At 50.8% G+C, this 22,409-nt stretch overlaps 1 protein-coding gene across 2 annotated transcripts; it reads left to right on the top strand.

Annotated features, from left to right (window-relative positions):
- The first annotated feature begins 1,290 nt into the window (after positions 1 to 1,290).
- KLHDC4 (kelch domain containing 4) lies at positions 1,291 to 21,962 on the top strand. Of its 2 annotated transcripts, none has more exons than XM_059857492.1 (12): positions 1,291 to 1,613; positions 2,600 to 2,691; positions 3,484 to 3,562; positions 4,452 to 4,550; positions 6,678 to 6,814; positions 12,002 to 12,094; positions 12,440 to 12,599; positions 17,075 to 17,156; positions 18,935 to 19,143; positions 20,188 to 20,602; positions 21,034 to 21,156; positions 21,422 to 21,962. In XM_059857492.1, exons 1-12 carry the CDS (start codon positions 1,515 to 1,517, stop codon positions 21,604 to 21,606), a joined length of 1,773 nt encoding a protein of 590 aa, XP_059713475.1. In that variant the 5' UTR covers positions 1,291 to 1,514; the 3' UTR covers positions 21,607 to 21,962. The 2 variants fall into 2 exon arrangements, with proteins under 2 accessions (XP_059713475.1, XP_059713476.1); XM_059857493.1 differs by lacking the exon at positions 1,291 to 1,613 and adding an exon at positions 5,114 to 5,236 and having other exon boundaries at positions 2,606 to 2,691; positions 3,484 to 3,539.
- The last annotated feature ends 447 nt before the right edge of the window (positions 21,963 to 22,409 follow it).

Here is a 22,409-nt window from a genome sequence, read left to right as displayed (position 1 = left end):
TGGATGTTTGGGATAATTCAGTTGGTGTTGAACTGTACCTTAGTGGAAATCCTCTCTGGATTCCCCCCTACTTCCGGGAAATGAGGGGTTTTGTGGGAATTCAGTGAAAAATATAATGATTTTATTCCTTCTGCTCCACAAGAAACAATCATGGTGGCGATTTTGATACACAGTGGGATGAACTCGCAGCCAAAAGATGCATTTCAACCCTTATTTACACCCTCGGGTGTTCAAAGCAGGTGTTTTCCCAGGAATTTTTCCCTGGTCTCAGCATTTCTGTGTGAAATACCACATAAATCATCATTATTCCTTCTCCACCACTGAGGGAAAAAGCAGCTGCCTGGTACTGCCTGACAGTGCCTGAACCTCTTTTGGCTCTCCAACAACTCAGGATTTGGAGAGTGGCCTGGATAAACCCCATTCCCAAAGGTCTGCAGCTGGAAATGAAAACACTTGCACAGTTCCTCAATCCCTGGGGAACTCTGCCCATGGTTTAATTTAATTTTATTTTCGCACAGGGCCTCCCCGAGGCCTGGCTCATGTCTCAGGTGATGAAATTACAGAATCCCAGGATCACTGAGGTTGGAAAAGAGCTGCAGGACCATCGAATCCAATCTTGGACTGATCCCCACTTTGTCCCCAGCCCACTGAGTGCCACATCCTGGAATTCCTGGGACACCTCCAGGGATGGGGACCCCAAGCCTCCCTGGGGGCCAATGTTTAACCACCCTTTCTGTGGAGAAATTCCTCCTAATCGCAGAATCATGGAATATTTAGGGTTGGAATGGAAATCATCCAGTCCAAGGCAGGGCCACCTGGAGCAGGTGGCACAGGAACATGTCCAGGTGGGCTTGGAATGGCTCTGAAGATGGAGACTCCATGACCTCCCTGGGCAGCTGTGCCAGTGCTCTGCCACCCTCACGCTGAGGTGGAACATGTGGTTTAGTTTATGGCCATTGCTGTTTCCCTCTCCGAGGGCACCACAGAACAGAGCCTGACTCTCAACTCGAGACACGTCCTCGCCTCCCCTCCCCTGAGGGGGGGCCATTTTGTGTGAGGGGAGGGGGCCATTTTGTGGGCTCCACGTTCTCCTCAGGGCGAACACCAACCCCACCGCGTCCAAGCCGTGCCAGGGCTGTGCTGGCCGCTGTGCGGGGCTGCATGAACCTCTCTTCCTGCCGGCCCTGCGGGCTCCTGACCCCGGCTCACAGCGGCCGCAGCCCGCGGAGCTCCCGCAGCCCTCCCTCAGCGCCATCAGTCCTCCGGGCCGCCAGGGGGCGCTGCTGCGCGTCACAGGGAGCGGGGCCTTCCGGGGTATCCCGGTCCGGCGTGATCCCGGGATATCCCGGTCCGGTGTAAACCCGCTGCAATCCCGGCGTATCCCGGTGTGATCCCGGGGTATCCCGGCCCCGTCGCGCTCTGATCCCGCTGGAATCCCGGGGTGATCCCGGGGTATCTCGGTGTGATCCCGGCCCCGTCCCGCTGTGATCCCGGGGTATCCCGGCCCCGCCGCCATGGGGAAGAAGGGCAAGCGCGACAAGAAGGGGAAAGGCGCCGAGAAGACGCTGGCCAAGATGGAGAAGAAGGTGTCCCGCCGAGCCAAGAAGGAGGAGGTGACGGGCGCCAGGGAGGGCGCGGGGCCGCTCTGGGGCAGGGGGAAGGTTGAGGACAGCGTTGGGAGCAAAGGAGCGAATCCAAAGGGAACCTGGGCTGCCCAGGGAAAGTGAAGGATGTCGTGGGTTGGAAGGGACCCACATGGATCACCCGGTCCGGCTCTCGGCCCTGCGGAGATACCACAGTAATCCCACCATGTGTCTGAGAGCTTTGTCCAAACCTCCTTGAAGCTGGACTTCAGGGATGCCCCTGGATCCCTGGCAGTGCCCAAGGCCAGGCTGGACGGGGCTTGGAGCCAGCTGGGATTGTGGAAGGTGTCCCTGCCCATGAGTGAGATTTAAGGGCCCTCATTCTCTGATTCCAAGCAGAATCTTCCTTAAATCCCCTCCGATCCCTTGTGTGTGACAGCAGTCACACAGTTTAAGGCTCCTTCTTGCTTTCCATCCTCTTCATCCTTTTCTTCTGGCCTTAAAAGCAGACGAGAACCTTTGTTTCTCACACTCCTAGAGGGGCTGCTTGTGTTTAAGCCTCAAAGCAGTGACTTTTCCCTGGTAAAAAGTGCTGTTAATGGCCTCATTCAAAGCTCCAAGGCATGGAAGGTGTCCCCGTGGAGTCTCCTGGCTGCGGGCAGAGCCGATTCCATGCTGCAAAATTCCCAGGCTTTGGAAGTCTCTGCTTGGGGCACACCTTCAGCAAAGTGACCTGAAGTGGGGTGGTAGGAGAGACCCTGGCTCAGAACCTCCCTTGATACAGCCCTGCTTCTGCCCTTGGCCTCTCAGCAGTTTTTGGGACAGATTTTGGTTTTAATTCAGTGAAGTTGAAAGGACATAAAGATGCACGAGATTTCTCTGGTTAGAAAAGAGGTTCCAGTTCTATCTGGGCAGTTATTTTTCTTTTTAAAACAGGGAAACTGTGGGAGTGAGTGCTGGTTTCATGTGTGCTTCTGTGCATGTCAAGCTGTTCATGTCTGGCTTTTTCTTTCCAGGAGGATCTTGAAGCCCTGATAGCAGAATTCCAGAGTTTGGATGCTAAAAAGACCCAAGTAATTGAGTCATCCTGCCCACCCCCCTCACCCAGGTGAGAGCTTGTGTGAGGCTTTGGCTGCCACTTGTAGAGCAGCTGGCAGTGCTGTTGATGTAATTTCTTTATGTAAAGTTATTTCCCAAGAGTGGAAGGTATAGCTGATATCTGGAGTTATGAAACACCTGGAATACTGACTTTGTGGTTAAAAAGAGACCAAAAGCCTGGTTCTGGGCATCAAAATCCACTTTTTAACCATCACATCAGCACAAAAGAGGCAAAGCAGGGTTAGATTTCAGGGCTTTGAGGGAAAATGAAAGAGAAGAGGAAGTTTTGGGTTTGGACTAGAGGGCTGAAGGGAGTTCAGAGGCAAAAGGATGTGTCATGGGGTGAAAACCACTTTGTCAAGTGGGGTTCACAGACTTGGGGTGTTCAGGGGAGCAGTGACCAGCAGCAAGTGCAGAATAATGACACAGATAAATGGAGAGGAGACAGCCCAGAGTTCTGTGCCCTCATAAAAGTCATTTTTGTTCCTGCCACCCCAGCATTAAAATTCAGGAGCTCACGTCAAAGGGGGAGTTCAATCACAGAGTAACGTGTGCTCCTGAAATAGGAGAGCCTCTCAGACAGTGCCCCATTCATCTTGCTGGAAGTTTTGGGAGAAATTAATTTCTTTGGAGAAGTTTTTAGCCCTGGGGTGAACATCACAGCAGGGTAATTTGGCAGATGATGGAGAGACCTTTGGGACTGGAGGGCAGAGGTGCTGGTGCCTGAGTTAAAAGCTCCAAGGTTCAGGGTTTTAAGGACTTTCACATCTTTTTTTATTTTTTCCATCCTCTTTTCTTTCAGGCTGAACTGCTCCTTCTGTGCTCACCCCGAGAGAGATGAGCTGATCCTTTTTGGAGGTGAATATTTCAATGGCCAAAAAGTAATGTATACTTCATTTTCTTTTTCTTTATCTCCCCCCTCCCTCCCTCCTTTTCCTGTAATTTGCACGGGTCTCATTTGAAGGGAAATTCAAGGCAGAGTCATAAAATATGTATTTGTCCCTGAATGAGAGCAAAATAGCCTTTTAATTCTGCCATGGCTCTGTCTCATGGCTGAGCAGTTGGCAGGAAGGAGACACTCTGGAACCCATTAAGGAGTCAGAGTGATTGTCTCAGCATCAATATTTCAGGGCTTCATAATTCCTCCAGACTTAATTGTAGCCATATCTGCCCCTCATTTGGGATAACTAGTGAAGAATCTCTGGCCCTTCTCAAAACAAGATATTTCTGCACCTTTGCTGCTGGATGCCTTGGAGATGGGAGCAGCAGCAAATTATTGCGCTCAGAACACTTTTCCCTGAATTTCTGCAGGTTGCAAGTGGTTATTTTGCTCCTGGAGACAAACTGCTCTGGAAAACTCCAGCCTGGCAGTGATATTTGGCCACCCCAGAGTTACCCAGTGTGATGAGCTGAACTAATTCTGCTTTTTTTTACCACCTGGAGCTGTTCTTTGCTCTGGAGTTGAGCAGCTTTACCTGAACATGTTTTAAGCTCCAGCTTTTTAAATCCTCATGTCTTAAGCCTTCACCAAGGGTTTGGGAAAGAAGATTCCAGCCCTGTGGAAGAGTTGCTGCCTCCCAGTGCAGTGCAGGAGCTGGATGTCCTGCTTCCCTGCCCTCTGAGGAGGTTTTGCTTTGCAGTTTTCACCCCAGATCCCTCTGTGCAGAGCTGGGCTGAGCTGAGCTGGGCTGGACTGGGCTGAGTTGGGCTGAGCTGGGCTGGGCTGGGCTGGGCTGGGCTGAGCTGCTGTTTCCTCTCCCTGTCTCACAGACCTACCTGTACAATGAGCTGTACATTTACCACATCAGGAAGAACAGCTGGGCCAAGCTGGACATCCCCAACCCTCCCCCGAGGCGTTGTGCTCACCAGGTAAAGCTCTGGCTGCCAGAGCAGCAGCTGGGATTGTTCTGCAGGAGATTTGGGAGGGGGGCTTGAGTTTTTGCACCTCCTGGGGGTTTCTTGCCTCTCTTTGTTCTCCTTGTAATGGGCTGCCAGTGGTGTCACTTCAGTTTTTCTGTCCGAGGTGCTCTGGTCACTGGGTGTCCTCTGGCAGTGTTCAGTGTGGAATGAAGATTTGGGGTTGTGTCTCTTGATTTGGCAGAACTCAAGCAGAGCCGGGGGGAGATTATTCTTCAGAAATTAATTATTTGCTCTATTATACAAGGACCAGCTCAAATCCATAATCCCAGGGGGGGCCTGAATTTCCAAACTGGAATTTGCCCAAAATCCATTGTTCCCTTGATGGCCACAGCCCTCATCCATGAACATCCCAGACACTGTCACTGCTGCCAGCAGGGAGCACTTGGGCTCTTCTCCACCTCTCTGCAAATCCAGGTCACTGGCTGCTTGTGAGGATGAGGAATTTGGGTTTGTTTACCTTATGTGAACACCTGCACAGCAGAACCTGGACCAAAGACTTGTATTTTTTGCAGGTCTTTGGCCCTCCCCAGCTGATAGATTTTCTTACCTGCTGCAGCCAGTGGGTGACTGGTGCCTTCCCAAAGCTGCCATACAGGATGTGAATGTCCTTTTCCTGCCCATCCCAAAGCTCCCTGGTAAGATCCAACACCCCAGTTAGGTTCATATCCCTTTGTTATGTTACTGAGTGCCAGTCTTGCTCTGAGCTGTGTATCCTTGAATTGAAAGGGTCTGCCTTGATTTTTGGGCTACTTTGTGCTGTTTAAAGTCGAGCATGGTTTCAGAGGCCATATTCCAGCAGCCAGCAGGTGGCTGTCGAGCAGCTCAATCCAAAGGGAGCAGCTCAGGATCTGCAGCTGGATTACAACAACAATAAACTGAGGAGTCCTGCCTCAGCAGTGTTTCTGCCTGATAATTAATGATGGTTTCACAGGAGACAGTTCAGCCTCATGAGTTGACTGGTTTGTCTTCCTTGTGTCTTTATATTTAATGCATAGCTCAGAGCTAAACAGAAGTGTGTCTGTGGCTGCTAGGTGCATGTTTTCAGTTTATTGTCATCCCTGGTCTCTGACACACAATCCACTTTTGGAGCTGAGGTGAGAGGAGCTATGGGCAGGTTTTGGCAGTTGTTCAAGGAAAAAGGTTTGGTTTTGTCATGAATTTCAAGCCAGCTCTTGGAAAGGTCACCCACAAGTATGAGCAGGCTGTTGCATAAATCTTCCCTTTAAGCTTTTAAGCACTGGATGCCCATGGAATTCAGACACACATCCCTTTTGTTTAGGTAACTTCATGTTCCCACAAATCCTGCCTGAAAGCACACCCTGGATTTTCTTAATTATTCATTTCATGTTTGGGCTGGTTTATGGCAGGGCATGGTCCTGTGTGGGGCTAAAAATCTTTTTTTTTTTTTTTTCCTGGGAGAGACAGGCAGGGAATGAAGCCTTGTGAGGAAGGAGATCATTATCCCAATGTTGAGCTGTAATGGGTACCCTGGTGAAAACACAAATTGAAATTTGCACAGCCACAGCGTTTCCTTCTTGGGATTCCTTCCTTCTTCCTTGGTCCTAACACAGATAACTTCAGTGAAGTGGAGTCTTGCTCTTCTCCCTGCTTTTAACTGGCATCTTGCATGCCAGAGGTGTTTTGGTGCTGCTCTGTGCAAAAAAAATTTTAAAAAACCCCCTCTCTGCTATGACACAATCAAAGCAGTAACAGTTCCCCTCTTGTCCAAATTCTGCACATTTCCTTCTGTATTTGGGGTTTTTGTTGTTGTTGTTTGCTTTCTTTAGTTTGCTTTTGAGCAGAGGGAGTTGAACAATTTTTGTTATATTAATCCCAAGATGTTTCCTAGGAAACTTTGAACTTCCCCCAGGAGGTGGGAAGAGCCCAGCTCCTAGGCCAGCTTTCCCTTGCTCTAGGGAAGATGTGCTAAGCACTTTTAATCCAAATTCTCCTTCCTTCCTTCAGCCCCAGAGAGCTGCTGCTGCTGTTCCCTGGGATTTGGAGCTGTTTGGTGCAGGGGGAGGTTGGTGCCTGGTTTGGAATCCTGCTCTGACCCAGCTGTCCCTTGTCCTGCAGGCAGCTGTGGTGCCCACGGCTGGGGGGCAGCTCTGGATCTTCGGGGGCGAGTTTGCCTCTCCCAACGGGGAGCAGTTCTACCACTACAAAGATCTCTGGGTCCTGCATTTGGCCACCAAGACCTGGGAGCAGATCAAGTAAGTGCTGGGCCCTCGTGTCTGGACCATTCTTTTGCCAAGACATTTGCATCTCTGATCCCTGAGATCCTGGTGTTCAGTGACTCTTTGGTGTTGGCCTCATGAGCAGCTGTGCCAGTGTGATCCAAGTTTGATTCCTGGTTCAGTGCTGTGATTTCCCAGCTCTCCCTTAAATACAGAGGTGCCCATGCTCAAAGGGGTGGAGAAGACACCTCCAGAAAGAAGTGGGAATGAGAGATGTGTTCCAAGTCTGTTGAGACCAAAGCTGGTTTATTTCAATCCTGATTTTTGGGGTTTGGGTGTGCCTTGGTGTTGCTTAACTGAAGGGAAGAGTATCATGAGCAGCTCTCCGTTCCCCACCCTGGCAGGTGCAGATGTCCAGAACTGGTGCTCTGTTTTCCTGGGCTCCTGCAGTGAGGGCTGTACAAGGCCAGTGCAAGGATCTCCCAATTTTGACACCACTGGAGAAGCCAGTTTGTATCTACCCAACTGCACTCCTGGCATTTGCTGCCTTGAGATTGCTCAGGATAAACAAGCCAGTAATTCAGGCCTGTCAAAGGAAACAGGTGCCAAAAAGTTTTTGACAGGAGTGAAAGTGTAAATATTTTCAGTGGATTTGGCCCAAAGTCCTGTGTTGATGTTTCTTTAACCTTTGGCTCCTTGCTTTTCTGCTCCTGTTTGTATTTGCATGAGAGGAGAGTTCTAGTGACATCCAGTGGACTGAGAGGCAGGAGAGTGGCTTTGGGTCTGAGTTTGGCATTGGATTCCTCTTGGACTTTGGGATTGTCTTGTACCAGAACACAGCTTTGGGTGGGCTGGAGCTCCAGATCACCCTCAAAGTGCACTGAGAAAAGCAGCAGCTTTTGATCATTTAGGAGTGATGTTCTTCCTTCAGGTGTGAACACCAAATCTGTCCAGGTTGATCCCTTTCACCCTGTTAGAGAGTATGGGGTCTGTTAGCTGTGCCTGCCTCTCCTTGCACAGTAGCTGAGCTGCTCTGGGATGAGCTGTGCAGGGATGGAGCCATGGACTCCATCCTGAGGTCACACAGTGACTCACTGTGCCTGTCTCCCCTTTTCCCCTCTCCCTGCAGAGTGGCAGCAGTGATAGTGCCTGACAAGTGGGAATTTGGAGTCTACTCCATTTGAGCTTCCTGCCTTGTTTGGGTGGCCCTCTTCAGCCCTGCTGGGATTTTGGGAACACCCATGCCCTGGTCCCAGAGTTGGAATCAGACAGAGCACATCCCCTCCCCGTCCTTGGCTGCTCCTGGAGCTGCATTAATGAGGCAGAGGGAGGGAATGGCTTTGTTTTAATGCTGACCTGGCTGAGCACAAAACTGCAGGTTCTGCTGCCTCTTTGCTTTTCCACACAGCATCTTGGTCAGGAGGCTGCTTGGAAAGGGGAAGAGGAAAAGACAGAAGTGATGGTTGAGTTGTACAGGGGATTTTATCCTGCTTCTTTTAAAACTCTGATCATGACACCTGCTGCACTTCACTTCCTTCAGCATTTCCCATTTGTTGGGATTGTGGTGAGGAGCCATCCCTGGTGCCAAGAGCCTTCACACAGACCAAGGAATAATTCCACCTATCCAGTGTGCTGCCAGTGTTACCTGAATAAATGCCAGGTGACACACAGGGGTACAGACTAGTGAGGGGTTTAGAAAATGTCATTGTAGTGCAAATAATAAAGTAATAAAATTAATTATTCATGAAGAAATGTCTGGACAAGTGAGGCAAAGTTTCTGTTTCTGTTCCCCTGGGAAGGGTCACGAGTGCCACATTCCAGGTGGGTTTGATGTGTTGGCTTGTCCAAGCTGACCCTGCTGTAATATAAACATGAAATTCTAGGAAATCTGGTTATTCCAGCCCTACAGTTCAGATTCCAGACAATGATGTTGTCCTTCCTGGCCTAAAATTCCTGCCACAAAACCATCCTGGTGCAGTGAGGGGCTTGATTCTGAAACACTTGGGAAGAGAAAACCTTGACTAACTCTGAAAACTTCCTTGTGCTGGGCAAGTGCAGCTCCATTTTCTCCTAGCACAGAGCACAGTGGTGCCAGGCTGCCTGACAGAGTTAAAAGTTGCTAAATTTAGCAGGATTTAGCTGTGTTTCCTTGCATTTTGCATGCACAAAGATGATCCAAACACAGCAAATCCCAGCCTGTTAGAAGCTGTGCCAGCAGCTGACTTTGACTTAGTGCAGCCACCTTATCTTGTGTGTGATGCTCGAGGTTTCCTCAGTCCATGAACTGTTTGTTACCCTGCCTTGGAGCAGCAATATTTTAACCTAATTGCCTCATTCCTTCCTTGAGAGAACATTCCCAGTCAGCTCTCTGAGTCCCAGTGCCCTCCCTCAGGGAGAGACAGGGAGCATCCTTGGGGCTTGTGCTTGGGAATTGGCACATCCCTCCTCTGCAGCTCCCTTCACTGAGATTCTGGAGTGCTGGTGATGCTTCCTGGAGATTTGGTGGGATGTGCTGCTGTAAATTTCCCAGTTTCACCAGTGTCTGTTTAACTGGAGCAGTCCCTGCAGTGGAGGATGGCCCAGCACAGGGTTGGGTCTGATGGATGCCTCTCCTTGCTCACCAGAAAAATCAGGTCCTGCCACAGCAGGTAGGAAGTGCTTAAAGAAAAGGGTGTTTGGTGTAAATCAAGTACATTGTCAGCCCAGAAATGAGTTTGTTCTTTGGTAGATCAGGATCCATGTGTACCACTATGACTGGCTTTGCAAGGCGTTGGAATTGAGGATTTTGGGCTCTGTGCCAGTTGTGTTTTCCCTTCTCTGTTTCCACTTGAGTGTGCAGACAGGAGGGGACAGGATCTGTGTGTGCCACTGGTGTAAAACAACACAAACCCTGAGTTCAGCTTCCTCTGCAGGTAAAAGTGCTCTGTCCTCAAGTGCCCCTGTGTTGGAATGTTCTCTTCATCCCCACTTTTATTATTATTGAGCACTCCCAAGCTTCTCCTGAGCATCCTGTGGATGAGGAGGCAACTCCTGCAGCCTGTAGCCACTGGGACAAGTAATTCATGAATCTGGGGGCTGAATTCAGCCCTGATTTACTACTACAAATCCCAGAGTAACTCCACAGGCAAAAGAAAATTCCTTATGGAGCAGCTCAGATCAGCCTCATGCTGTACATGTGTAGAGCCAGTCCTTAGCCTGAGTTTTTTCATCTATTTTTAAAAAAAGTCTGGAGAATTTACAGCTCCCTCCTACATGTCTGCCTTCTGGTGTCAACCCCATGAAAGAGAGCATTAATCACAGAGTCTGGGAAGCCATTGCCAAAATGTTTCTTTGGGACCAGGAGCACTGAAACAGGTAAAAGGGAAGAGTTTGTGTTTGGGAAACAAGTTGCAGGAAGATCCTCCTGGAGTGGGAATGAGGTTCTGCATCACTGCCAGGCCTGCCTGACTGTGCCATTTGTGCCTTGGAATTAAATCTGCATTGGTGGGAGCTTTATTAAAACACATCAGTGAATAAACTTTTATTGATTTTGAACTCAGAGGAAACCTGTTTGAGAAACAAGACACAAGATATTCTCTGAGAACAGGATTGTAGTGCTCATGTTGGGTTTAATTCATCCTCTCCTTAAAAAAATAAAAAGATGATTTAAAAAGTGCCATCTTTTGGAGTAATGACACGGGAGCTTTGTTACAGCAAGAGAAAATAATGATTTCAGGTCTTGATGAAATTAATACCAGAGGTGCTGTTCTGCAGGGTGATACTTAAAGATCCAGTAAATGCTTGGAAAAACCTCCTCTCTGTTAGAATAAAGAGTCCAGGCAATCAATATTAATTCAGTCTTCCCCAAACGCTGCTCTTCTGGTGAAGTTTCTCATTATCACTGGGGTGAGGTTGTCATTTTCCATGGTGAATAAGGGCCCTCATTTTCTCTCTCCACAGAAATGCATCACCACTTTCCCAGCTCCCTGCTGCCACTCCAAGTGTGGCCAGGGGGTTGTGGCTTTAGGTTTTGCTGCTGTTTTCAGCTTTATTTATTTAGGCCCTGATTGTGCAATCACTTCCACACCTTAGGGCTGCCTGGTGGAGGAGTGTTGCTGGCCTCAGTGGTGCCAGCTGGGAGCTTTGGGATACACCTCAGTGAGGGAAAACACAGGATGGACTCATCCATGGGGGCAGAGAACACACAGCAAACCCTGTTTGGCCTAAAGCTGGCTGTTGGGGTTGTTTTTGTTGTCTCTTTTGTGATGCTGGGGGTGAAGGAGAAGGAAGGAGGGTGGATCCATGCTGGGGTGGTGTCCAGCTGCCCAGCTCCTCGGGATCTTTGTGGATGGGACAGATGGAGGGGATGTTGCTTGTTCCTGGAAATGGAAGCTGCACATTTAACTGAAAGCTTGGAAGAGCAGGACAGGCATGTGTGGCTGCTTTTGAGTGTGTAGGATCATGGAGTGAGTCGCAGAGTCATGGAATGGTTTGGGTTGGAAGGGACCTTAAATCCCATCCCATTCCTCCCCCTCTGTAGACAGGTGCACTTTCCACCATCCCAGGCTGCTCCAAGCCCTGTCCAGCCTGCCTTGGACACTTCAGGGATCCAGAGGCAGCCACAGCTGCTCTGGGCACCCTGTGCCAGGAAGAATTCCTTCCCAACATCCCATCTATCCCTGCCCTCCTTCAGTGGGATAATGCTGACAGTGATGACTTGTTTTGCTGCAGTGCCTTTGTTCTTGAGGAAATCTGGGTAATTCATGAAGTGTTTTCACTGGTTTGCAGTCATACCCAAACTGCAGGGGGATGAGTGAAGGTGTTGTTGATTTCCTGAGACACTGAGGGAGGGGGATGTCAGAGCCAGGCTTTGTCTCTTGGTGCTTGGAGAAAGCATCTCAGTTTGGAGTGTCTTCCCTGCAATTGTGAAATGCTGTTCATTAAACTCTCCTGAAGAATCAGCCCCTGAGTCATCACTGGAAAGACTCTGGGTGCTCTTTGGGTGGTTTATCTCTAGGAATAGAACTGCCTGTGCTGCAGTCCCAAGAGTTCCTGGAGGAAGAGCACCCATCCTGTCCTGGGGAAAAGCAGCCATGGATTGAGGCAGCCACGTTCCCAAAGGTGCCCATTTCCAGGAGAGGCTGAGCTCAGCCAGCTCAGCTGCCAATGACTGCCATAGGAATGGCCTGAGGCACTGCCAGGGCAGGGGATGTTGCTGATAAATGGAATTTCTTTGTGTTTCAGGGCACCAGGAGGGCCCTCTGGACGAAGTGGACATCGGATGGTTGCGTGCAAAAGGCAGCTGATCATCTTTGGAGGTTTCCATGAGAGTGCAAGGTGGGTTGTTGGGGTGGCTGGGAGTTTGAGTCCTCCTTAAAAAAAGCAACAAAATTTCATCAGTAACAGAAATGTGGGTGTTGATGGGAGAGTTATCCTCAGCAGGACTGGGACTGAACTAGATTTTTGTGTTAGAAAGACAGGGGATCTTGATTTAAAGTCTTTAGATATGGGAGAAATCATGGTAGCACTGAAGCAGCTGCCCATCCTTGTAGCCAAAGCTCAGTCCAGCCCTTTTGGCCTCTCAGTCTTGTCAGATCCTTGTCCTGTAGAAATGGGGGCTGTGAGCAGAGCTCTGAAATGCTGGTTTATCCTGTCCTGAGTGTCCCCATGTGCTCTCTGCAGAGATTTCATCTACTACAATGATGTGTACACCTTCAACCTGGACTCCTTCACCTGGAGCAAGCTGGCTCCTGCAGGGATGGGGCCTGCTCCAAGGTCTGGCTGTCAAATGACTCCCACCCCTGAGGGCAACATCATCATCTATGGGGGCTACTCCAAGCAGGTAGGGGGCACTCTGTGCTGGCAGGTGTTGTCCTCAGGCTGGGAACCAAAACAGGCATCTTCTCATTCTGCCTTTTTCTCATGCAGTTCTGATTGAGGGGCTAATCTTGGTTCAGATAATTTCTTTATTTTCCCTGCTGTTCTTATCCAACAGAAGGAATTGATGTCACTGAGGGAGGAATAAGCAACTGGGAGAGATGACATTTTTTTGGCAACTTAAAGCATTCCCAGGTATTCCTTTGTGCTTTAGCACTCGCAGGTTAAAAGCAGCAGTTGCCAGGAGACTTTTATTTTGTGCCATCAGTGGCAGAGGTGAGGGAGCAAACTCAGAAAGCCAAAAAAGACTTGACAAGCACCAGGCTCCCCCAGCTCTGCTCCTTGCTCTGTTAATCCTGGGAATTTCTACCAGAGAGCACATTCCTCACTGAGCAGGTATCCCTGTCCGTGCTGGGCAGCAGGAAGGAAGTGTTTCATTGAGCAGAAGGCTCCTGCCAAAGCTTTTCATGCTGGGAATGCAGGCAAGGCCCTGGGTCCTGCTGCTCCCGTGGAAAGGCAGCAGGGGAGGAGGACGCCTTGTTCTTCTGAGGGGAATAAATGAACAAAGGAGGGAAGCAGGGAGAGGGGAGAGAAGGGAGTTGGTCTCTCTGTATATTTAGAAGCATTTGTGCCTCCTCAGGGCCTGAGCTTTGGGCTCTGCCTCATCAGATGAGCCTTGGATTCAGCAGCAGTAACGACACAGAGCCTTCTCCACCTGAAAGGGCTTTGTCCTCTTCCCTTCCCTGTGCTGTGTGCTCACTCCTGAGGTGGGGAGGGAGCAGGAGCCTGCATGCTCTGCTGGCTGTGGAGCTCTCCTGGAAGCAGCTGGGCTCCAGGTGCCCCCTGGAAATGTAAAAGTCCCACATGTTTGCAGTTGGTTCTGTTCCACTGCTGCTCTGGGTTGGTGTGAGCTGGTGAAAATGAAGGAGAAGGGATGGGGGAATGCAAAGCTGCCCTCAGCCTTTGGCAGGGCACTGGGCAAGGATGGGAGCTGGGGGAAGTTCTCTGCAGCTTGGAAAACAGCTCTTCCATTAGAACAAGCACTCCATTAAAGCAAAACAAACATTCCATTAAAACAAGACATTTTTCACAGGTGTTAAAAATCTCCTTCCTTTGTCATGTGGAGAGCTCTGTGTGCTTCTCTCTCATGGGCCACTCCTGCCAGGCTCTGCTTTTGTAGCACAAACTGACCAAAGCTCTGAACAGAATTTTCTCTGCAGCCTTCAGCATGCTCCTGAAAATTAAATTCAGCAGGATATGGCCCCTCTAGGAGAGACCCACTTCTGTTAATGTGTGGCTATTTAATTCTCATTGTGTCTTCACTTAGAGCTGATTGTGGAGCTGAGTGTCTGGGTTTGCTTTGAAGTGCAGAAAATGTGTTTGTCTGGGATACTCTTGGGAGAAGGTAGACATGGAGAAAACAATACTTAATTGGAGTTGGGCAGCTACAGGAGAGGACTTCCTCCTTGTCTCCAGTTACAGGGGCAGATACTCCAGTCAGGGCTGCTATGAAGAATTTTGGGGAGTTTGAAGACATTTCTACATCTGAGACCAGGCAGATATCCAAGCAAAGCACCATTCATCAAATGCAGAGTGTTCCAAGGAGAGGCAGGACTAAGTCACACATGGGATGGGAAATTTTGAAGGGAAGAGGGGAGGAATATCATATTAGCTCTTCTTTTTGAACAGGAACATAATTTGGCTGTCACATTGCTGGAGGAGGGTGGTGACATGGCAAGGCTGCTGTCCTGGGATGGGCAGGGAGCTGGGAAGGCAGGAACAGAGTTCTGGAGCCTGCTTTGATTCCCTGAACTTGCAGAAGTGGTGTGGAGAGTCTCTTCTCAGTAACATGTCAGTCCAGGGCTGAATTCCCTTCATGGGACCTGATTAAAAAGTCTCTTTCCTGGCTGGGGAAAAAGAGGCAGAAAAGATGGAGTGACTTGTGTGAGGCACTGCAGGACCTGCAGAGGCAGGGCCAGCACCTTGGTCCCCTCTCAGCTTTGCTGTGGATTTTCCTGAGCAAACCAGGCTGCTAGTGGTGAGAAAGGAGCTTTCCAGCCCTGGGTGGGACTGCCTTGAGGTGCTGGGGCCTGATAATTTAAAAAGCAGAGTTCTCAGCACAATGGTGTCTCTGTTCCTGTTTCAGCAGCAGCCTGGAGATGGTAAAGACAATTTCTGTCATCTCCTACAGAAGGGATGTTGTGGGTGCTGCCAGCTCTGCCTAGAACAGGTCTCACAACGCCCAGAGCAGCTCAGACCTGCTCTCCTGATGATGTTAAAGATGTCCTCAGCCCTTTCCTGTGCTGGGGATGGGGCTTGCTGCAGCGAGCTGCATTTTGGGCTGGCTGAAGCTCCATTGCTAGGCAACAGAGGGGCTGGAGCTGCTGCTGCTCCACCTTGCAGGTGCAGCCTACAGGCCAGGGGAGGGCTGGAGTTACACGTGGGCAGGGCCTTGGGATGCCAGACATGGCTGGGGTGTGGGGATCTTGTTGTTGTTTTGGGGTTTTTTTTTTAGTGGCAGTTGTCACAAAGCTGAAGTGGATTCTGCTGGGAGATGTGGAAGTGTCTGAAATGTAAGATCTGGTGGGACTGGCTCCCTCTGTAGCTCTGCCTGCTGTGCACTTCTGCATTTGGGTGTTTTTGAACACTGTTGATCTCCTATCAGACAGTTTTAGCACATGGAGAAGAATCCTGATTCCACCCCTCAAGCTCTCTGTGCCTCAGTTCCTTTGCAGGCTGGCAGCAGAGTTGAATTTTCAGCTGATGCCTGTAAAGCTCTTGTCCCTCCCCACTGTGCCTGCATGTACAAAGCACAGGCTGTCCACTGTGGGCATCCCAGCCAGTTTTTCCTGGAAAACAAACACCTGGAACTGGAAAGCACCAAGGATGGGGGGGAGCAGGAACCTCTTGTGAGTGATGGAAGGATTTGCTCAGGGCTGACTTGTACTGGCTGGGAGGGGATGGATCTCTCCAGCAGCTGGAAGTGCTTGTGACAACAAAAACTGACTCCCACTCCACCTCATGGGGGTTTGCTGAGCCCAGGGAGCTTTGTCATGTTGCACACACAGTGTGTTTACTACAGGGAGCTTTTCAGGAGAAAGGAATGTGGATTTTCCACACAGCTTGGGTGGCTGTGGAGCCAGCTGCTCTCTCTGTGTTTGCTCTCCTGCCTCTCAGGCAGTGCTGTGCTCCTCACACTTCACCTGGCTGGAGCTGTGCAGTGCCTGGAGCACACTTCCCTCTCTTCTCCCTAAGAACTGAAACAGTCCCAGGAATTGGATACCAGGCCCTGCAGCACCAACAGAACCTGCCAGGTACAGCTGTGCAGCAGGAGAGGGCTGCACCCAGTTGGTTTTAATCCCCTGTGACAATTTATTTCTCTTCTCTGGGTGCCAAAATTCCTGCATCCTGTAGTCTCCATAGAGCTCATCTTCCTGAGGGCTGGACCCTGGGCTGCACTGCTGGCATGCACTGCTGGCACCCTGGGAGCAGAATTCCTCATCCCAGGAGGAAGGGAATGACAAGGAAGCTGTGCAGGAAGGCTGGCTGGGTAATGACATTATTAACACAGCTCCTGTGGTGGTGTGGCACAGAGCTGCCTTGGGATGCTGCTGTTGCCATGAGCACTGGAATCCAGGGCTGGAATCCAGGGAGAGGAGCAGGGAAATCACACTGAAAATCAGGCATTTCATGGCTTCTGCTGAGCTTTCACCTTGTCCTTGCTGCTGCCTTTTGTAGGGATGGGAGTGGAGTTTCTGCTTCTGTTTAGGAGGATGAACCTGTTGCTCAGGGCTGTGGCAAAGCTGCCAGCTGCAGGGGGACAGAGCTGTCACCTCTGCCCCTCCTGTGCTGGCTCAGGGGGGTGACAGGGACCCACAGCCTGGGCTGGTCACAGGGGTGGGCCACGTGAGGTCACTGTGGATCAGAGCTGCTCAGCATCCAGGGCAGAATCCCAGAGGGCCTTGCAGGCCCTGGAAAGTTGTCATGTCCCACTGGGGAGTGGGAATTCTCCTTTTACAGGAGTTAAATCAGCCCTGAGAGCACCTGCTCCCGTCTGGGGCAGAGTAGAAGGCAGGACCTTGGCTCTCCTGTTTCCTCAGTGCTGCCCACCCTTCCTTTGTTTACAATTGGTTTTAGTCCCCTGTGACAATTTATTCTGCTCTGGGTGCCAGAATTCCTGCATCCCATAGTCTCCATACAGCCACAAATCCCCAGAAATCCATGCTGCAGCCTGGAGAGCCCTTCCTGCTGCCACAGGCAGGAATTCTGGCACATCCCAGGGAGTTATCCCTGCTTTGAATCCCATGCTTTGGAGCTGCCTGATGCTCCAGAGGGGCCTTCCCTTGCCCAGTGCCAGTGCTTGCATTTCCAGTTGGATCCCTCTGTGATTTGGCCACTGAAGCTGTTTCCTGAGTATCTCTGTGTTTCCCTTCCCTGCAGAGGATCAAGAAAGATGTGGACAAAGGCACCCTGCACACAGATATGTTCCTGCTGAAGGCTGAAGGGGCAGGCAAGGAGGAAGGTGAGCACTGTCTTGGGAATGCAAATCCTCTGCCCTCCTTGGAATAACACACCAAAAAACCTGGGACCAAATTCCCCTCTCAGTGATAACCTCTGTGCCCCAGTGTTGGCTCAAGAAGAAATGCAGGAGAAGAGATTTTAGTGATTTTTTTTTTTTTCAGTTTGTATGTGGGAGGGAATTAAAACAACATTTCCAAATTCCTGTTTCTGGGACATTTTGATCAGTACTTTCCTGTTCACAACAGAAAAATCTTTGGGATTGCAGAATTCTCCTGTGGTGGGGTATTCCTGGGTAGATGCCAGGGACCTGTTTAAGCTGCTCCATCCGTCCCTCCCCAGCTGGAGAAGGGAGAGAAAATCCAATGGGAGACTCGTGGATTGAGATAAGCACAGGGAGGATCACTCAGCTCTTTCCCTGCTCCAAGCTGGGCCCATTCCATGGGGTACAATCCTTGTGGGACAGATTGATCCATGGTGGCTCTTTGGTTATCTTGGATTGGAATAGGAATTCCATCATTTCCCTTAGGAGATTTTCTCCTTGACTCAGGCAGTGGGATAATTGGAGCTGAATTTCTAAAATGTTAAAATTGTGATTGATTTCTCCAAACCTGACTGTCTGGGATGGGATTTGGGGAGGAGGGTTGGTCACCAGCACTGTCTGGACTCCAGGCCCTGTTTGCTTTATTCCTATTTATAGTTTTATCTTGCTGGAATTGCAGTTCCTTCAGAAGCACAGGGCCTGGCAGTCTTCTCCCAGCCTGCATTTCAGGGATTTGCTCTGAAGTCCGAGTAGAAGGGATTGGAGAAAAGCAGAGGATCGAGCACAAGTCTTGTCCTGCTGCTGAGCCCTCTTTTAAAGCCTGGCTGGGGCTTTTGGGGATGATCGGTGTTTATTTTTGGGGGTAAGGCAGCGGTGCAGGGTGGCAGAAGAGGTGGAGAGAACTGATGGAAGGTGGGAGGGCTCCATGGGATAACTGAGGGACCTTTTTTGGTGCTTGAAGGCTGCCTCTGACCAGGCCTTGTCTGAACTGCACCCTCCAGTAAGTGAGCAGACACTTTCAAGAGTCTCCTTGGTCCAGAAAGCTCTGAAAATAACCCTGAAGATGCCATGAGAATATCCAAAACAGGGCATGGAATTGATGCCTCAGGTTTTGGCTTTTCTATTTCTCACATTCTGTGCTGCTTTAGTGTGTGGGGCTGGGTTCACATCAGGGCATGGTGAGCTCTGTGCACAGAGCAGGGAGACAAAACAATTCCTGCTCCAGCTGGGCACCAAGGACAAATGATCCAAATCTCAGCCCAGGAGCACAAACCCCGTGGGCTGGAGAGAGAAAAACAAGGGTGGGACTGCCTGGGCTAAAGCTGGGCTGGGACAATGAACTGCAAGGTGCAAATGGAGCAGAGCTGATCCCAGGGAGAGACCCCGGGAGCGCTCGTGCATTTTGGGGCCATTTTGGGTCATCCTGGGTTCATTTTGGGACCATTTTGGTTCATCTTGGGTTCATTTTGGGACCATTTTGGTTCATCTTGGGTTCATTTTGGGACCATTTTGGTTCATCTTGGGTGCAGCCCTGGCTGGGCTCTTGTGCTGCCCAAGGTGGATCCATGGAGGAGATTCTTTCAATAAATCCCTGCTTTATTCTGTAGCTCTGCCCAGCCTCTGCTCTAGGCCAGCCTTCCCAAGGCATCAGAATTCCTTGCTGGAGTTCTGAGAGCCTTGGAATACAAACCAGCCAGGATTGTCCTCTGCTCCTGCTCACATTTGTTCTCTCCTTGCAGACAGGTGGAGCTGGAGTCGGCTCAGCCCCTCTGGAGTGAAGCCCAGCCCCAGGTCTGGCTTTGCTGTGGCTGCTGCTCCCAACAGCCGCTGCCTCCTCTTTGGGGGGGTGCAGGATGAGGAGGAGGAGGAGAGCATTGAGGGGGACTTCTTCAATGACATTTATTTCTATGACATCGGGAAGAACCGCTGGTTCCCTGCACAGCTGAAGGTCTGGGCTTAAATAATTCACTCATTTCATCACCTGGCACATCCTTTATGGCTGGTTTGGCCTCTTTGAGATTTCACAGATTGTCTGGGTGGGAAGGGACCCTAAAGATTCTCTCATTCCACACCTTCCATGAGCCCAAGTTGCTCCAAGCTGGCCTTGGACACTTCCAGGGATGGAGCAAAGGTTTTTCTCTCTTTGAAGGAATCCTGTATTTCTGGTAGCTCAGGGTGCACCTGAGCAATCCCTCTCCAGGAATCAGGCTGCCCCATTATCATGCAATGCAAAATGAAGCAAAGCAGCTTGAAAACATATTTCTGGTATTTTGCTGAAAGCCCTCTCCAGGCCAGATGAGTCTGACATGAGGGGAGTTCACTCAAAGCTGCTGTGGAAAGATTTTGGGATGAAACCCCTCCCTTTTCTCCCTAGTGCTGATGAGCTACCAGAAGAGATGAAATATTAACCTTGGCTTCAGAGCCCAGCTCAGCTCTTTGATTGTGTTTGAACCACACTCACAGGCCAAGGGAGGTGCAAACCTGGTTCAGCTTCTCCTTGCCCCTGCCCCTTCCTGGCTTTGTTCTCCAAATGGAGAAGTCAATCCCATAATAACAGGCAAACAGCCACTCAGCTGGTTGCTTTAGCCTTCCCAAACTGATTGTTTTCCAGCCCTTTCAGAGAGTTCTTCCAAGACCTGGAGTGCTGCCTGGTAATGGGCTGTAATTTAGCACCCAGCAATTGTTGTGATTTCAGGAAATCGTGGGGTACTTTCCCTTGTCTCTGAACAGTGGCCTCTGTGTTTGTGGCACCTGGGAGGAGGAGAGCTGCTCCTCTCTTAACAGAGGGAGCAATTCCACACCCTGGATTCTCCAGGATCTTCACTGTTCCTTGTTGTAGGCTGGGAGAAGCTCATGCTGTAGGAGGAACTGCACTGATCACTCAAGACTTTAAAAATTGTGGTGAAAAATAGGAACTGTTCCTTCCCTCCATGCTGTCTGTATGAACTGCTGCATGCAATCTCACAAAATCTCCTTCAATTCCTGTTCTCAGGGCCCAAAGTCAGAGAGGAGGAAGCGCAGGCGTGGCAGACAGGCTGAGGCAGAGGCTGCTGGAGGGGAGGAGCTGCAGCTGCCACCTCCCCAGGGCCCCCTAGAGATCGTCAAGGAGGTGGTGGCAGAAGATGGCACCGTCATGACCATCAAGCAGGTGATCCCTGGAGCTGCAGAAGAGAAGGACAGGTCTGGCTCAGAGGAGGAGGAGGAGGAGGAGGAGGAAGGTGGAGCCCTGGGCCAGCCCGTGGAGCCGTGCCCACGCTCCAGTGCCATGGTGGCAGTGAAGCACGGGGTCCTCTACGTGTACGGGGGCATGTTCGAGGTGGGCGACCGCCAGGTGACCCTCAGTGACCTGCACAGCATCGACCTGCACAGGATGGAGCAGTGGAAGGTGCTGCTGGAGATGGATCCAAGTAAGCTCTGCTTCTGGGAGCTCTCCCTGTGCCTTCAGGGCAGCAACACTGGGGGAAAAAACAACTCTGGGGCTTCCTCAGGGGTGGTGGAGAGCCTTTGAGTGGAGGTTTTCCCTGGGTGGGAAGAAGTGTCTTACCTGTGTGGCCCAGAGCTTTGGGGTCTCTGTACAGTCAGCTCTGCCCTGTGGCTTGGAAATCCAAGAGCTGTAAACAGAGCTGTGGTGGCATGAGGCATCCTGGGAATCCTGCTGTGCCCACTCCTCCAGGGAACTGGGAAGCTCTTGCCTGTTCCCACTGTCTCAGGGCAGGGAAGGGCTTGGGTCCTGCAGAGCACGTGGGCATTACCTGGGGTTAGCTCTTTGTACCTTAATTCTCTCTCTGTATCCTAATTCTCTCTTTGTGCCTCTCTTCTCTTTCCTTTCTCATCCAAGAAACCCAGGAATGGCTGGAGGAGTCAGAGTCAGATGAAGAGGAGGATGATGATGTGGAAGGTGCAGAGGGAGGGGAGGAAGAAGAAGAGGAGAGCTCTGAAGAGGAGAGTGAAGATGAGGAAGGTAATTACTAATAAATTCTGTCTCCATACTAACCTAAAGTGGGCTTTAGTGCAGTGCCTGGTTCTGCTGGGAGCCTGGAAGGTCTCCCTGGCATCCAGGTGAGTTTCCAGCAGAAGCAGCTTTCCTAACACATTGCCCTTGGAATCCAAGAGAAATTTTCCTGCTTGCTGGTAGATTTTCAGGCTGTTACATTGGGCCCCACGGGGCCTGGCTGATGTGGCCCTGGTGAGCTGTGTGTGACCTCTGTGTCCCTCTCTTTGCCCAGGGGAGCAGCAGCACCCAGCAGTGCAGCCTGGGGAGGCCCAGGCCCAGTACTTGGCCAGGACAGAGCAGTACTGGCTCGGGCTGGCCCGGAGCCACATGGGCCCCGAGGCCAAGGACAAGAAGGTGCTCAAGGTGGCTCATGCCATGGCCAAGACTTTCTATGAAGATCCCATCCAGACGTCCTGAGGCTGCTCCAGGGGTGAAGGAACGTGCTGGGAGCAGTGGCCAGCCCTGCTGAGCTCTGCCCCATGTCCATCCTCGCTCCAGCCTTTCCCAGCTCTGGGCTGACCATCCTGGATGGATGCTCTGGATCTGCTGGTACTCCTGGGAATGCTGTGGGAGGCTCCTGAGGAACAGGATTGCTGTCCAAGCACTTGTTCTGCTTGTTCTGGGCTGTACAACAGTGACTTTGTTGTTCCAAAGTTGTTTGGGGTCTGTCCAGACAAACTGTGCACAAGACAATGGTTCACTGGTCCCAGATTCCTGACTGGGCCAGGATGTGTCTCCAGGTGTTCCTACAATAAACTCACTTGGTTATGTCACCTTGTTTTGCTCAGTAAATCCCATCCCAGCTTTTGTTCTTGTTTTCCTCCTGGTGTAGAAGAGGGATTGCAGTTCCTGCTGTGAGATCTGCAGGCAGTGTAAAGTGCACCAGCAGCTCTGAGATGCCTGGAAAAACCTGGGAATCCTTTCCTGCCTTACCTGTGAGATGCACTCACAGGAACCTCTTCCTTTTCTGTGTTCACCATAGTTCTGCCTTTGTGGAATGTCCCTGTTCAGTTTTTCCCCCTGTTGGCCCAGTTGTCCTGCAGGTGACCTCCTGCAGACCTCACTGAGGCCAGGCAGGAGTGGGCTGCTCCAAGGCTTTGTTTTTCAGCCCCTCTCCTCAAGGCATTCCTTCCTTCCCAGCAGAGCAGTGCTGTGTCCTCGGGGACAGCAGATGGGATCCAAGTGTGTGCTGCAGCAGCCAAGTGATGCCTGGAGGTGCC

Source organism: Haemorhous mexicanus, chromosome 12, assembly GCF_027477595.1.
Source record: "Haemorhous mexicanus isolate bHaeMex1 chromosome 12, bHaeMex1.pri, whole genome shotgun sequence".
Lineage (NCBI taxonomy): Eukaryota > Metazoa > Chordata > Aves > Passeriformes > Fringillidae > Haemorhous > Haemorhous mexicanus.
Note: the sequence above shows the minus strand (reverse complement) of the source record. Positions and strands in the feature narration are given on the sequence as shown.

Excerpts from the sequence above, each read along its gene's own strand:
- KLHDC4 (XM_059857492.1), top strand. The coding sequence starts at position 1,515 with ATGGGGAAGAAGGGCAAGCGCGACAAGAAGGGGAAAGGCGCCGAGAAG. Across the intron at positions 3,563-4,451 it reads AATATTTCAATGGCCAAAAA|ACCTACCTGTACAATGAGCT; the intron begins GTAATGTATACT and ends CCTGTCTCACAG. Across the intron at positions 17,157-18,934 it reads AGGGGCAGGCAAGGAGGAAG|ACAGGTGGAGCTGGAGTCGG; the intron begins GTGAGCACTGTC and ends CTCTCCTTGCAG.